This window comes from Urocitellus parryii, chromosome 11 (assembly GCF_045843805.1).
Source record: "Urocitellus parryii isolate mUroPar1 chromosome 11, mUroPar1.hap1, whole genome shotgun sequence".
NCBI lineage: Eukaryota > Metazoa > Chordata > Mammalia > Rodentia > Sciuridae > Urocitellus > Urocitellus parryii.
In genome coordinates, this window is record NC_135541.1 from 18,681,556 (window position 1) to 18,698,694 (window position 17,139).

Below are 17,139 nucleotides of genomic sequence, written 5' to 3' on the forward strand. Positions count from 1 at the left end.
TGGGTGTATGGGCACATGCCTTAATCCCACAGACTTGGGAGGTTGAGGCAGAAGGATCACAGGTTTAAGGCCGGCCTCAGGAAATTAGCAAGACCATGTCTCAAAATAGAGAATTTAAAAAATGGGCTGGGATGTGGCTCAGTGGCTAAGCACCCTTGTGTTCAATCCCCAGTTTAAAAAACATTATCATAATCCAAATATAAGAAATCCTTGCACAACAGTAAGTCAGCAAAACTTGGAAGAGGAAGGAGGTTATTAAAAGCTTTTTCACCGAACACCGACATAGAGAAAGAAAGAAGCAGAAACAGAAATGGGAAAGAAGGATAGGGATGTCGCCTAGTCTCTAGGACCATATTCCCCTTCTGCAAAGTCCTAGAACAGCCCAACAGGAAGGGTTAAGCCAAGCCAAATCTAAATCTAGTTTTTATGTTGGCTTGTTCTCTCACCTCCACAGCTGGTAGACTTGTCTTACTCTGAAACACCCAAGATCCAAAATTAGGTTTAAATGATGTCTTTTTGAGAGCAAAAGATTCTTTGTAATGCTTCAAGTAGCAAAAGTGTGTGCACATATTTGTATAGTGCCTCTATTTCTCAAACTACAAAGTTTTTGGAGATTCTCCTAGAAACACAAACTACCACTCTGTCAGACAGGCAGAAGGAAGGATTCCTTGAAGCATGTGATACAGACACCAAAGGCTCTTTCCAAATATTTGCTTCTCTGGCAACCCTCATTATCCACATCCCTCTGAAGTGAACGGAGTACCAGGAGGCACACTAGCTATATTCTTTGTTTGACTAATACTATGGTTATTTGTTTTCATACATGCCTACCTGAGGTATGGAATCTCAGGCATTAAGGTTTCAATTACTTCCAGCGCCAAAGCCAACTCCTCACCTGGACCCATGCTGGTCTTGGGAAAATTCCATTATATGTCCAGCAATCTCCCGAAGTTGCAAATTAGGGTACCGGTTATTTCGAAAATCTTCCAAAAGTCTGCTCCTGCCAGAGGGCATGACATCAGACATTCCGTATCGTAAACGAGAAGAAGAAAAAAGGGTGCTGCTGGGGCTGAAGAGGCTGGAGGCGCTGCTTGCGCTGCGGTACTTGGCTTCAGCGCCGGGAGCAGCAGAGATGTATCTTCCACTGCCATTTGTTAGTCCTCCTGTTGGTTACAGAACAGAAGGACTTAAGACCATTCTTGTAGAATGTCATTCAAAAGACGAAAAATCATCGCAATACATGAAGCCTGCATTGCATCATCTCTGATTTCTTCAATTCTGTTGCTTTTGTGTTAACTCGATTTTATTAGTGCTGCAACTTCATAACTTACCAAACTGGAAGGAAACTTTCGTGCAAAGATTGAGAAGGAAATGCTTTTTACTACTGACAGTAGACTGCTGGCAAGAATGGAGCAATAGTAAGTGCAGCCTTTAGTAAATAAAATAAGGAAACGTGCCGACCGTGTGAACCCAGCACCGAAGCACCAGCAGCAAGGACTCAGAAACCACAAAAAGCACCGAGCTTCAGTGGTTGTCCACTCTAAGCTCTGTGGAGACTCCCTTTATTCCTAAACTCCACTCTTATATGAGACTCATCCCTTATATAAGACTCATCTTATATGAGTCTCATATAAGATCCAGATTAATCTGTTTATATAAACCCACCTATATATGAAACCTCCAAAATCTTTTATTTGAAGGAATAATTCTGTTGCCAAATAGACATCTAAAACCCACTAAGACATGCAAGATAGAGGATAAGAGGGTAGAAAAAAGAAGACACACTATGAGAACTGCCGCTCATGATCTCTATGGGATAGAGCATGAAATGACTGCAGTAGCAACAACCTTCATGCCACTGACACCACTGTTAGGACTGGTGACAAGGGAATAATTGTGACTTCCTGAACAGGTAAACCAGACATATGAGCAAAAGGCTAATCAGAAAGTAAAGCAGGGATAGAGGTGTAGCTCGGTGATTAAAGCACAGGCCCTGGGATTAATCCATTAAAAAAAAAAAAAAAAGTAAACCAACATACTAAATTATAATGAGAATGTTTTCCAACACAGTTTTATAAATATTAAGAACTCTCTCTCTCTCTCTCTCCTCTCTCTTAAAAAAAGGGACAGTATTGAATGTGCTTATAAAAAAAATAAATAAAAATTAAAAAAAAATAAAAATATAAGCCTTTTTGTTTGTTTTAGGCAGTGCTGGGGACTAAACCCAGGGACTTGTACTAGGTAAGTGCTCACCACTGAGTTATATCCCCAACCTTGGACTGATTTTTCTCCGCTCCTCTTAAACAAACAAAACAAGAACAACAATAAGTAAAGTTAAGTAAGAAATACCACATAAACCATGAAGAGCTTAGATGAATAAAAAATTAGAATCTATGAGAAAAGGCATCCACCTGAACTGCTTATTAATTTCTTTAGATGTTTAAAGAATGTCTAGATTGCAGGTTAATGGTAACTGCAGAAAGATACCTGACTTGGATTTCTCCACGAATTCCAGGGCCCACCTTCAAAAGTCTGGGTCTGAATGAAAGTGATGGAACCAAAAGAAAATGGCTCAGTGTTAAATTCTGCTCAATGCTTACTGAGCGTGAGTCCTATGCCTTGTTCTACATTACCAGGTTCTCTGTTGCACACATTCTATCAAATTCTCACTGGTATTTTTAGAAAGAAAATTTTAATTCCCATTTATGTAATAGGAAATTACATCTCTCTGAGAGATGAAATGCTCATCCAAACACACAATATCCATAATTTTCACGGCCAAAATTCAAAACCAGTCTCTCAATTCCAGGATCATGACCCTTGCAATTACAAGAGTCATTTTCAGACTCAGTTAAATTGTTTTCTTGTTCTCCAGGACATTGCTATTTTTGCCAAATTCGATGGTATTTCTTAATCCAAATGGAAAAACGAAATTTTAAGGAAAGGAAAAAAGAAGATGTGAAAAGAAAATAATAGCCATATGACTGTTACTTTACTCCATTTCAGAAACCCCTCTTTTTCCCTGAGCAATGGGCGAAGAAAGTGATGGTAGGGTGGGACAGTGGATGCTGGGGAGGCAGGGCATCAACAACTCGCTTCCAGGAGAAACGGAACAAACGCATACAGTTCTGAAAACATCTGAACAGTAGTATCTTAAGGTGCTGGTCACTGATCAAGGCAGAACATATACTGGAAGAAAGCCAGGTCCTTGGTGACATCACTGAATGATGGCACAAACCATCCAACCCTGTCACTACCCTACTAATATGCTTTCAGTTGTATGAGCCAATAAACGCACTTCTGGTTTAAGCTATTATGGTTGGATTTTTCTGTTATCGTGGCCAAAAGTGCGCTAATAACATAAAAGGCAAGAGGGAATAATGGTTAATATGACTATAATACATGTTGGTACATTTGCCCTCGAGTTTGGATTTTTTAACTCTAGTCTCTGTGATTGCCAGACATGTATAAACACAGGTCTGCATGTGAGCACACACATCGTTTTTAGTATTGGGGGAAAAAAAAAAAGAAATATACAAATCTCCAAGAGGGAAAACAAACGTTTCCAGGCACTAAATAACAAATGTCAAACTGATAATTCAGACACACTCTGTGCAGGACAAGCAATATTTCTTTAAATGGTAAACCAATGCCTAATCTTTTAGTTGAGATATAGGTTCTTTGGATGTTTTATGAAATGCTGCTTAGCAGACAGTAGACCATCAGTCAAGTATTTGTTGATTTAATTTCAATTGGATGAGGAATATGAAGGAGCATATTTTTCAGCTCCTCTCAGTTGGTGCACCTACACATAGCCAAACCATGAGAACCCTGAAGGTGCTCGAACTTCCAATCTGTTTTGAAAGATTTATTTGTTTGTTTATTTATTTATTTGTTGTAGTTGGACACAATAACTTTATTTCATTTATTTATATGTGGTGCTAAGGATTGAACCCAGGTGCTTGCACATGCGAGGTGAGCACTCTACCACTGAGCCATAACCCCAGCCCAGAAAGATTTCCCATAATGCTTTACAAGCAGCCTCCTGTGGCTTCCCTATTTTCTACAAGGTTTTGACAGTGGTAGATTTCATTGGGCTGTGTCCTACAACAACTTGCCACAAAAATTAGGAGCTTAAATGTTACTGTGAACCCTAGATGTTTACTATAATGTTACTGAGGGTTTTCTGCCAATGACCACCTCTGTTCCATCCTATTGGTGCTCACAGATTGAACAGATGCTTAATGAGCAAAGACCCAGCTTGCCACCTTTAAAATAAAATTTGGTTCTGCGTATTTTTATTGTATTTCCACCACCCTAAAGGAATGAACAAGCAGAACACTCTTCTTCCAGAGAGAATGTGAAAAGCCTGGGAGTTGTCAGCCATACACTTAATGATATATTTTATCTCCCATATCTTGATTCTTGGAGTTTTCAAGGTATTACCTAGAATTGTGCAGAAAACCATTAATCATCAGAAAGGGAGGGGATGAGTATAGGACAAAGAGATATATGGGTAGGCAGGGTTTCAGGACATAAAACCATTATGAATCAGACTTTGGGGCTGGGTGTGGTAGACATGTAGGTAATCTCAGCAATTCGGGAGGCTGAGGCAGAAAGAAGGACCACAAGTTTGAGGCCAGTCTGAACAATTTAGCAACACCATATCTCAAAAATTTAAGACTGGAGATACAGCTCAGTGGTACAACACCCTGGATTCAATCTCTAGTTATCAGGAAAAAAGAAAATCAGACTTTTCATATACTCAAATCCACATCATCTCCAATGTCTTTGTCTTTATGAGAAAGGAAGCAGAATTTACTAGAGGTGGATACTTTAGGCATAGGTGGGAGCTTATGGACTTCATCTAACCCGCACAGAAGCTACAAATGAGATTTATACATCCAGTTGCTAATAATGGCATTATTATTTACCTATTGATACATGTAAAAATAATATTGTTAAATTGAGAAATACAAAACATAGTTAAGCCAAACAAAGTAAATACTTAAGAACATCTGCCTTAGCAAGGATTACAAAAAAAAAAAAATTATATGTATTACCAAGCATGCTTTCATGCGTACACATGGGAGTAGGAGATTGAGAGAGAAAAAAGTGATTTCACTTTTTAAAAATTATAATTTACGCCAACAACCCTGAAAGCCTAGATGAAATGGGACAAATTCCATAATGTCATGAATTACCAAAACTGACACAAGAAATACAAAACCCAAAAACCCAAACCTGTAAGACATGAAGGATGTAAAGAAATTGAATTAATCACTAAAAATTTTATTTTTAATTATTTAAAAGTACAAACAAACAAAAGATTGCTTCACTGGTGAATTTTATGATCATTTAAAGAAGTAATGCCAATACTCCACAAACTTATAGAAACTACAGGGGAGTGATAAATTTCCAAATTCATGCTTAAATATATCCCCCTGACACCACATAAAGACATCACAAGAAGAAAAATAACAGATATCCTTCCCAAATACAAATGCAAAATCTACAAAGAAAAACATTAACAAACTGAATCTAACATGACCATGTGAATTTTATCCCTGGAATGCAAGGTAGGGTTCACACTCCAAAATCAATTAATGCAATGTACCATATTCACAGAAGGTTAAAAAACACTTAACCCAATCATGACAAAAACTCAGTAATTTGGAAAAGTAGGAAATTACCTCAACCGAATAAATAAGACTATTTAAAACAAATTATAATCATACTTACAGGTAAAGATGAAAACTTCTCTCCCAAGATCAGATCAAGGCAAGAATGTACGCTTGCATCTATTCTATTTAACACAGAATTGAAGTTCTGCCCAGTTCTACCCAATCAGGCAAGGAAAAAAATAAATGCATCTAGATTGTAAAAACTGACCTTTTTTTTCCCCTCAAGAGATAGGATCGTACATATAGAAAATAGTAAAATTTCACAGCAAACCAGCAGAACTAATAAGTAACAGTGAAGTCACAGGATAGCATATGAATGCACAAAATTGTATTTCTATAAAGCAAACAAATAGTCCAAAAACTAAAACTAGAATACAATTCCGTTCATAATAGCATACAAAATATATACTTTGGAATAAATTTAACAAAAGCAATGCAAAACCCATACACTAAAAAATTACAAAACTATGCTGAAGTTTAGTGCCAGAACTAGATATTCATGTGAGGAAAGATGAGCCTTCACCTAACAAAATACACAAGAATCAACTCAAAATGCATCATGCTTAAGCCCAGCAGCTTGAGAGGCTGAGACTCAAATTATCAAAGTTCAAAGCCAGCCTCAGCAACCGCGAGGTGCTAAGCAACTCAGCGAGACCCTGTCTCTAAAAGAAATACTATTTAGGGCTGGGGGTGTGGCTCAGTGGTCGAGTGACCCTGGATTCAATCTCAGGTACCCCCCCCCCAAAAAAAGATCAGCTTAAAGTGAAAGCTAAAACAATAAGATTTTCAGAATAAATACAGGATAAAATCTTCAAGACCTTGAGTTAGCCAAAGATTTCTTAGATCCTATACCAAAAGCACAATAAATGGAACTTACCAAAGTTTAAAAAAACTGTAGCACTTTAAAACACATTTGGGGCCTGAGGATATTGTCCTCAGTGGCAGAGCCCCTGCCTTGCATGTGTGAGACACTGGGTTTGATACTTAGCACCACATATTTAAAAAAAAAAAAAAAAAAAAAAAAAAACCTAAACAAATAAAGGCATGTTGTCCATCTACAACTATTTTAAAAAAAAAGATCATGAGTTATTAGGGAAATGGAAAATAAAATCAAATGAGGTAGACACTGGGGGCTGGGATTGTGGCTCAGCGGTAGAGCGCTCGCCTACCACGGGCGGGACCCGGGTTCGATCCTCAGCACCACATAAAAATAAAGGCATTGTGTTGTGTCCATCTACACCTAAAAAGACAGACAGACAGAGAGACAGGGAGAGAGAGACCGTTTCATGACCCCTAGAATAGCTGTGTAAAACAGATAATAATAAATGCTGATGAGGAAATAAAGAAAATGGAATCCTCACACTACTGTTGAGAAGGTAAAATGCTGCATCAAAATTGTAAAACAGTTTGCTGACAAATTTCTAAAAAGCTAAACACAAAACTAATAAACAACCCAGCAATTCTACTCCTAGAGAAATCAATGTGTCCACAGACAGACTTGCATGCTAATGTTCACAGCAACATTATTTCTAACAATCAAAAGCTGGAACCAATGAAACATCACCAGCTATGAATAGGGCAAAATGTGATATATCCATAAAGGCAATTCAACAATAAAAAAGGAAAATCTACTGACACATAATAGAGATCATGGATGAATCTCAAAAACATGAAAAGAGAAGCTGGGCACAGGAACACAAGCAGCTTCAGAGACTTGAGGCAGGAGGATCACAAGTTCCAGACTAGCCTCCACAACTCAGCAAGACCATGCCTCAAAATAAAATTTTAAAAAAGAGCTTAGGGTGTAGGTCAGTGGTAGAGCACTTGCCTACCATGCATGAGATCCTGGTGTCGATACACAGAACAGCACTCATGCCCGCACCTCCGCCAACACCCACAAAATAAACCATGCAAAGCGAAAGAACCTGGAGAAAATGGAAATTTAGAAAGAAAGTAGATCAGGGTCGACTGAGGATGGGAATAGAGATTAACTTCAAATGAGCATGGGAAAATCTTCTAAGGGGGTGGAAATATTCTAAAATGGATTATGGTTGCACAACTGACAGTTTATAAAAACTCATTGTATAATAGCTGAATTTTAAAATATGTAAAAATGTAACTTGGTAAAAAAGATTCTTTTCTCTAGATCTGGACTTTCAATTGGTAGTAAAAAGCTACTGAGGATTCTTACATAGGCACTCAGTAAGTCATTGATTAGTAAGCAATGAAAAAACTACAACAACTAACTTTTTAAGAAGTCTAACATGTCTAACTGCTGAGAGGATGTGTGAAAATAATGTGACAGAGAAGAGATCCATATTGGAAAAACAGAGAGCTTGGGCTGAATGTGCATCCAAACATAATATACATGTGGTATTAGAAAGTTCATTAAATAAGTTGAGTTTAATTCATGTGTGCATGAGTTAGAAAATTCTGAGTATTCAACACATTGAGTATCAAGTTCACAGTATGGCTGCTCATGATCTAAGAACTGACAGCTGGTGGTAGTAGTGAAATAGTATTAGGAAATAGAAACTATATTTTAGATGTGCCTAATATATATTTGATAAGTTTATTGCACCAAAATTTCTTTAGGACCTTTGGATGGACACTGTTAGTAACCAACCACCACACCTCTATTTTCTCAAATTCTCAAATTTTCTCTTTTAAGATTAAAGCATACAAAAACCCTTTTCTAAGCAGGAAACTGAGCTAAGGCAAACCTACTGATCCAGACATGAAGCTCCTCAGGAATGGCATGTATGATACATGTATTATATGCAGCAATGGTAGTCCAATGCAAATGCATCAGAACAAATTACTTAAACAAGGTAAATTTTTTAGAAGGAAAAATATGTTAAACACAAATCTATGCATGCAGTAAGTCATTAAAACAAGAAACAATGCACTGATAATTTGTGTTCTCTTGTTAAATAGAAATAATTAAGAAGTATCATCCTATTGCTGCTACACTAGGAAGAGGAATGGCTGCAAGTTCCATTTTCACAGTCCAACAGCCACAGCATCAGTTCAACAGCTAAAAACATTACAGCCCACAGAATAAATCTGGCCTGCTAACTATTTTTGTAAATAAAGATTTATTAGAAGACAGCTACACACTCATTCATTTACCTTTTGCCTGTGGCTGCTTGCACACTTCAACAGCACAGTTGAATATGCACTAGAGAGCCCACCTGGGCTTAAAAGCTTAAAATATTTACTAGGTATCTCTTAAAAGCAATTAACAAATGGGGAGATTTATTTAGTACTTAGTGTGGAATGGCCTAGTTCAAATATTTAAACCAAGTATTAAAAGGTTATTTCTGCATCTGAAAATGCACTGGTTCAAAAGATACCCTAGGCACATCATGTGACAAGATGCACACGGAAATTGTCTGCTTTGGAGTCAAAACTTTGTTCAAATCTGAGAGAACGTAAACAAGACATTTGAGTTATGAGGCTTGCATCCGTAACATAGGGATAATGCCTACACCTTTCAAAGCTGCATGTATAGGACCCAAAACTATTAATACTAGCTATCATTAAATGTTCATTCATTCCTCTCTTCTAATCACACATCAAACTGGAACTTTCACCCCACCTCCAGATTTTGCAATAGACCCCAGTCTTTAAAGCCAGGCATTCTGCCTCTTGGAAACACTATTGTACAAAATACCACACATTCACTGTGGATGTACCAATCAGGGAATGTTGCTGCAAATTTTCTAAACCTCAAAGTACACACATCAGCAAACAAATGAATATACTCAAATGCTTTCAAACTCAAAGATTCCACTCTCATTTCTAGAACAATAACTTGACTGCCCCACACACTTCAGACTCTTTTTGTTTTTATATATCATTTTCTAGTCTTTGTTTTCTATAGGAAGGCATCACATTTGCTTTTAGTTAGTCCTCACTTGAATCCATGAAACCACGCTTAAACTTGCTGGTTAAAAACAGAATCTTTTAAGTAAAATGGCCAGGCATGTTGACCTGCCCAGGACAAAACTGATTTAGGCTTATTAACACAGAAACATTAATAGCACACCCATTCACTTACAAAAATATATGATCACTCCATTTCTACACTTCAACTTTCCCCCATCTGAGAAATCAATCTGACCCTCAAAACTCAAACATGATGTGCAACTGGGAGAGCGGAGGATACCCCCATGTGATAAGAAATTATCTCCTACTTCCTGATTTAAGAGATTTGCCACCCAAATTGCTAATATAATTTTCTCTTCATTCTTACGGCCAGCTGCTCAAACTCTTCATTTCCTAGATCTACATAGTAACATTTAAAAAATCCCAAACATAAGGTAATCTAAATAAACTATAGGGAAATAGGTATCTACTGATTAGCATGCTGTGTAGCTTAAGAGTATACTTACAAATACTAAAAATTTGGCAAAAAAATTATATAAAATGTTTTATGTGAAAAGCAAGTTATTAACTGTATGTATGGGGGGAGATCTGAAAAGAAATAGTAAAATATTCATAGTGGTAGTATTTCAAGTGATGATGCTAACTGAATAAATCCTGTCTCTGTGTTCTCCACTTTCACTGAAATGAACCTGTACTGTGTTTATGACAAAAGAGTCCCACAAGTAGCCAAAGAACACAGAAGTTTGTACTAAATCTGAAGTGAATATACAGGGAATGTACCCAAATGTTAATCAATCACAAACTGCTATACTAGCTATAGGCACAGCCTGAACAACATGAGGTATTTACAGAAGGCACAGAACACCCAGGACACTTCTAGGATAAAGGGTTTGGCCTTTGCTTATGCAAAATACTTGTAATGTCATCGGTGGCAAGAGATTTCTAGAGTTCAAGGTGGTGTTAGAGTAATGGTTCTTACCCAGGTTTAAGCTTGAAGAGGATCCATGTGAAGAGAGGGAAGGAGGTGGTGTCTGTGAATGTCCTGGTCCCTGACTAGGGAGAGGCATGCCCACGGGTCCAGGAGAGGAGGAAAAGCTAAGGCCGTTATAAAAACTGTGTCCAATGGGGGTCAAGCTGCTCGATGTCCTCTTATAAAGGTCACTGCTGCCAGTCAGGGAGTCACGGCGGGAGCCACTGCCAGTGTTGGAGTTTGCAACTAAAATGGAATTAAAACAATGCAGATAAGAACAGGCCTGTTCTTCGAAGAACAAGCCCAGTGACCTGTTCCTAACACTTTGATCCAGACTCCTTACCACCGCAAATTTGTCAGCAGAGACAGCCTAATTATTAATGTAGCAGTTCTAGGGACAGATAAAGTAATAAAGAGGACATGGCTCAGGTAAACATGAAACTTTTGTTCAACAACATCACACGTATATGGCAAATTTACCTTCCTCTGGTGTCATATATATTATGGGATGGGAACGGGTTAAAAAACTCTGACGGCCACATGAGCTATGGGAAAAGGTGAAAGAAAATGGACTAGAAAGAATGCCTTTCATCCACCCAAAGTAGAAAAATGGAATACAGGAAAAAAAAAAAGTCTCTAAATGGGGCACTGCCCCACTACATAAGACTTACACATGAAAGCCTGTTTTCTCAGTGGGCTCAATCAAGAGTTACTACTAGCCTCCAATACCAATTAGGATACTTTCTCTTAATCATGCCTTTCCGTTTTGAGATCACCTTGTTTTATAACTACTGCAATTATCCCATTGTTCACCAGACTACATTCCTACTTCTTTTCTCCCATCAAAACATTACAAATGTTTTGTCTCATATCCTTCCTCCCAATTTTCCACAATGTCTTCTTTAATGTTGTTTGAAAGACTGGAGAAAACTCCTAACTTTTTATGGTCTGCAAGCCAAGCACTGGGCACAGTCTGGAATGTGGAGTACCCAGCCCTGTGATCCTCCAAAGTACTCTCCATCAGTTTTTAATATCCACAATTCTATAGTGCCTTCCATATTCTTACCACTGCCTACAAAAATCTCCTGTTTAAGTACCTGAAACAAATTAACTATGTGAGTGTAAATAAGTTGCAACATGAGCATGGACCTAAAATTGATCCCAACTGTGCAATTTGATTTCAAAAGTCCATCATCTCAAAGATTGTGTGGGCTGGCTGGATTCCCACGGGGCTCGATCCAGATTTGCCTGTGATATCTGTCCAGGGTTCCATGCATTGTCAGGGTTCCAGAAAGATTATAATAATAATTAAAATTCAGTTTTAACAGCATATCAGTTTGATTTCTACCTGCTGTTCCAAATCCTCCAAGGGCTGATCCCAGGGTGGCACCAAGAGAACTGCTACTTCCAAATCCCAAGGATGTGTTGGCAGGTTGGGCAGAGCCCTGGGAGAAGAGGGAGCTGCTTTGTGAGTTGCTGCTCAGAGAGTTGTTGCCATAGAAAGAACTGGATGCCAGGTTGTTACTGGGCTGCTGCTGGGGCTGGGGCTGAGGCTGCTGGGTTCCTAAAGGGCGAAATGGTCCGTTTGTAGTTCCAGCAAGACCACCAGCGGCTCCATTTGCTGAAGCTGCAGCCGCTGCAACAGCTGTGAAGAAAGCAAACCATTTAGCTATGAAAGGGCTTAGGCGCATTTCCAAACTACATTTTTTTTTTTTTTACCCATTTTTAAACCTCTTAATGCTACCTATCTTTTCAAGGCAGACATAAACGTTGAAAAGAACTATACAAATCTATCTTTGATCCCTTCATTTGAAGCTTCTATTTTCTATTTCTACTTTTGATTTGAAGTCAAAATACCAAGGGAGCAAGCTCACTATGTTGGCAGCTTATTTAAAGCATGTGTAGTTTAAAAGGGGTACAAACATCAAATGTATCCATTAAATACAACTACTTTCTAAAATCTCAAATTCCACACATATCTGTGATGAGATTTTTTTCAAACTGTGACATACATATACTAAAGCTCCCCCAAAACCTATATTTTTATACCACTCTCTTCCAGATATTATTTTTTCTTATCTCTGGTTGTACACAAAGTAGAGTCACATTCTTTGTGTCTTCATACATGTACTTAGGGTAATTTTTCCTACACCTATGCCCACTTCCTTCTACTCCCTCCCCTTTTCCCCTTTGCCCTATCTAGAGTTCATTTAATCCTCCCATTTCTACTGCTGCTAATTTTTAAAAATGCATTTAAAACTTAATATAAAAAAATCTCACTGCACCCCAAGCAAATATTTCTCGCCCAGTTCTCACTACTTTTTCCCATTTCCTCTATCCTTACCCTATGCCAAACCCCCCCTTATACACGCCCACCAAATTATCTAAAAAACAATGACTTCAGCATCTGTAACATTAGCCTTGGAATGCTGCCAACAGTACATTTTCTATGAGTAATCCATCTTCCAATGATCTCAATGGAGCCAGTCCTGTGTCTAACCAGATGGTAAATGACATGCCCCCCCCAAACCCAATCAGAATCAACAGAGGTCACTTACTGCTTCTGATTCTCTCTTCGAAATATTATAGGGTAGAATTGCTATGCTGAGAATTACCAACTAAGGTACACTTCACCAGCAGTTCCCTCCTTGCACCCCATACCTTTAGCTGAAGCACCCAGATGAAGCTCACCTGCTTGTGCAGCTGAGGAACTAATGATGACTGGGGCAGGAGCTACAAGCCGAACAGGAGCTCCAATACCATTTCTTGCTCCTGCATTCACCACAAGGGCACCAGTTTGGTCATAGTAAGCAGCAGGAGCCAAAACTGGATAACCTAGGAATATCAAAGTCAGCATATGAAGAGATATACTGCAGTTCCCCCTTATCTACAGTTTTGTTTGTCACTACTTCGGTTACCATGGAAAAATATTAAATGGAAAATCCCAATAATAAACTATTCAAATAACTTTTAAAGTGTGCACCATACTGAATAGCATAACAAAAATCTCATGCTATTCTGCTCCATCTGCCAGAGATATAAACAATCCCTTTGTCCCCCATATCTGTTCTATAAATGCTACCCACCAATTAGTTAACTTAGTTCTATCAGACTGCCTTAGCTGTCAGATCAATTTTGGAACTGCAGTACTTATGTTCAAGTGAACATCATTTTACTTTATAATTGTCCTAAATGCAAGAGTAGTGATGCTAGTGATTCAGATATGCCAAGAAGGCATTAAGTGCTAAGTAAAAAGATGAAAACTCCTGGTTTAAAGAAAGAATGACCTCATATGCTGAGCTTGCCTGAATCTACAGTAAAGCTATGGTTGTTGATATTAATGTGCTTAACTTATAAATTATGCTTTATATAAGTATGTATGTATATACTATCCATGGTTCCAGGCATCCAATGAAAAGTCTTGCAAGATTTCTAGCATATTAATTAAGTGCACAGTAAAGAAAAGTGTTGGTTATTCCTCTGCTGATAGTGAGAAAGGTGACTGAGTAGGATAGGAATATGTGTGCTCTTTGAAGTGCTAGCCAAGGCTATCACAAACAATCATATACCAATAATCTGGGTTTTTTTTAATATTTATTTTTTAGTTGTAGTTGGACACAATACCTTTATTTTATTTATTTATTGTTACATGGTGCTGAGGATAGAACCCAGGGCCTCACACATGCTAGGCCAGTGCTCTACCGCTGAGCCACAACCCCAGCCCTAATCTGATTTCTTAAATACGCAAATACAAGAAGCTATGAGGATTACAATTGTCATAGTATTTCCATACCACTTAATAATCTAAGCACAAATATCCTAAAAGTCAGCAGGAAAGGCTTCAAAAGATGAAATCTCTAATAAATCTTAATTTGAGCCACATGGGATAATAAAATGTAAAGGATTAGTGACTAACAAATGAAGCAAGTTAACTTTATTCATTGAATTCATGAATGGATCAGTTAATTTGGCTATGTTCCACAGTCAATAAAGGCACACAAAATTTAAGTTGAGGGCTCTTTTAAGTGAAGAATATGAAACTACATCTGATCCCCCACAAAGCCCAGGTCAGCAAACCAAGAATAATACACCATACATTCATTTTACATGTATCAGAAATAGGCAGTTTAAAATCACTTCTATTATTGATTAAAAAAAAAAATCCTAAAAATACAAAAAGACTGACCCTATCAATAACAGGACTTTCTTCCCGGTGTGCTATTCAAACACAAAGGCATGAAGACTAAAGCCTTGGAGTGGTGCTAAGATAGGCCAACCACATCCTTAATTCTAAGCGAGAAAAAGCTGATCACCAAAGAAAAATCACATTATTTCAAGCTGTGTGGACATTCATGTATCTCCAACATGTAAAACTTAAAACTGGCTCAGAATAATGCTCTCATCAACGAACTATGTTCTAAGTGAGGGCAAGTGTATATCATCCTTGCCAGTATCCAAATCTTGACAAGCCCAAACAAGCTGAAAGCTTGAAATTATGCACATTCTTCTCAGTATCACCCAAAAAAGCAGACTTTCCTCCACCCTACTCACAGTGTTAGGAACAAGGTGCAGTATTACCTGGCATGCCTGCAGCCAGACCTTGTCCAAAGGCAAGAGCAGAATTTACAGCTGCAGCTGCCACTAGTGGGTCTGTTTGCTGTCCCTGCTGGTTCTGATTTGGGGTCAAAGGACGCTGGCTGGCTCCTCCACGGAGAACCTGGAAATGGGAGACAGAAAAAAGTCAACTACTTTCTTCTCACTGGGAGTATTTAAGACCCCCCATATCCTCAAGTTCAAGTCGAGTCAACTTTTAAAAATTAACATTTAAAATGTTTTACATGTGGTACGGCTGTTAGGATAAAAATCCAATTAATGACATCATTCTACCATACTTAGTTTTTAAACATAGCACCTCTATAAGTAGGAAAAAGTGGACAAAAGGGATGACTCTTTCATTAATCAGATATTTGATTCCTATCATGTGGCAGATGCTAGGGACAAGGCAATGAACAGAGCAAGCAAAGCCTGCCTTCATGGAACTTTTACTTTAGTGAGTAAGAAAGATAATCAACAATAAATACGTAATGTCAATATTCAGACCAAAAGTGATTGTAGAAGAAATGGTAAGCAGGAGAGGGAGGGTGTACTCCAGACAGGACAAACAGCGAACTTAACCCACACATGTCAGTTAAAATATCTGTGTGTACGTACATGTACACATACACACACACACACACACACACACACACACACACACACACACACAGTTTTAATTTTTTCTACCCTTTAACACTATTCCCATTTAATCAATGCCCAAATGAACAGATTTGATTTTGGAGGCTTCTAAGTTGCTTCTCTTTCAGATTCTACAAAAATGTTCATCTAAATAAGCGTTAGTCAAATTCAGTGCAGAACACTAGTTCTGCCACTGTGTTACATTTCCTGCTATTAAAGAAACAGAGATATCAAGAAGTCAACAATTATTTTTATTCTGAAGGATTTGAAGTATACATTTCACAAGATCTATTATATTCCAGCAAGTAAAAATGCCAAGCCCCACAGAAATTGCCATTTTCTGAAATTGCCATTATGTTTGCAAGCACAAAGTTCTCATAAGATCACTTTAAATTTCACCTTGCTATTTATTAAAAGCTTAAATATGTAGTCAAGAACAGATTAATTTTTATACCATTTGGGAAAGAATGCAAAAAGAAAAACATTAACAAGCAACTAATCTTTTACTGATTAACCTAATTACCCTATGTGAATAACGCTGTTAAGAAGAGATGTGTGGAAACTAATTAAAACAAATTTAAAAAATTTAAAAAATAATAATGAGAGCAATGATGTGTGGACACTTAATTTACCCAAAGTAATTATCTGCAAACAGTGAGAGTTTTAACAGCTGATCTTACAGACATGCTGGGACCATTATACAAGGTACAGTGCCTAATACCAGTGGATAATCAATAAACAGTAGCTCATCACTATTATCAAAATATTATGCAATTTATTTTTGTGACCTGAAGACTCCAACCAACTTTACAGGAGAAAGAGTGTGTCAGACTACATGGAAAGAAGAGGGGAGGGGACTGCACAGAAAAATTTCACTGTATGAACGTATTCCAAGGAAATAATCATAAACTTATGAAAATATTATAATCATGATTTATAACACCAAAATATTAAGTTAAACCTCAAATTGATCAGTCAAAATAAAGCACAGAATATTCTTTAATGGATGATATTTAAAAGAACACTAACATCAAAGAATAAGAAAGAACAACAAAACCATATGGACAAAATAATTCTAAATTAAATAAGGGCTGGGGATGTCGCTCAGAGGTAGAGTGCTTGCCTAGCACACATGGGACCCTGGGTTCAATCCTGGGAGTGCGGAAGGGAGGGAAGGAAGAAGGGAGGGAACAAAATAGTAAGATTATTTTTTTTTTTTACATAAAAATTTAGGGTAATTTTTTTCTTTTAAGCAGTATTTTAGTAATCTGGGAAAATGGTGCATTCAATTAAGAAGAAATCTGGGTGTGGTGGCTCAAGTAATCCCAGGGACTCAGAGGCCAAGGAGGACTGCAAGTT

General features: G+C 37.8%; 1 protein-coding gene and 1 non-coding gene across 20 annotated transcripts in view; both read right to left on the reverse strand.

The window, feature by feature from the left end:
* Positions 1-17,139, reverse strand: part of Pum1 (pumilio RNA binding family member 1) — a 122,433-nt gene that overhangs the window by 18,328 nt on the left and 86,966 nt on the right. For 15 of the 19 annotated variants that reach the window (XM_026391617.2, XM_026391616.2, XM_026391615.2 and 12 more), the window contains 5 exons: positions 15,124-15,262; positions 13,237-13,380; positions 11,894-12,190; positions 10,555-10,791; positions 896-1,163 (listed from right to left, as the gene is read on the reverse strand). In XM_026391617.2, the coding sequence (XP_026247402.1) occupies positions 896-1,163; positions 10,555-10,791; positions 11,894-12,190; positions 13,237-13,380; positions 15,124-15,262 (1,085 nt within the window). The remainder of the gene's footprint in view (positions 1-895; positions 1,164-10,554; positions 10,792-11,893; positions 12,191-13,236; positions 13,381-15,123; positions 15,263-17,139) is intronic. The other 4 variants (XM_077791642.1, XM_077791641.1, XM_026391609.2 and 1 more) reach the window with 1 other exon arrangement.
* LOC113184891 (small nucleolar RNA SNORD103/SNORD85) lies at positions 14,925-14,997 on the reverse strand. Its single transcript, XR_003301063.1, has one exon. It is a non-coding gene; the product is annotated as a small nucleolar RNA SNORD103/SNORD85 (small nucleolar RNA).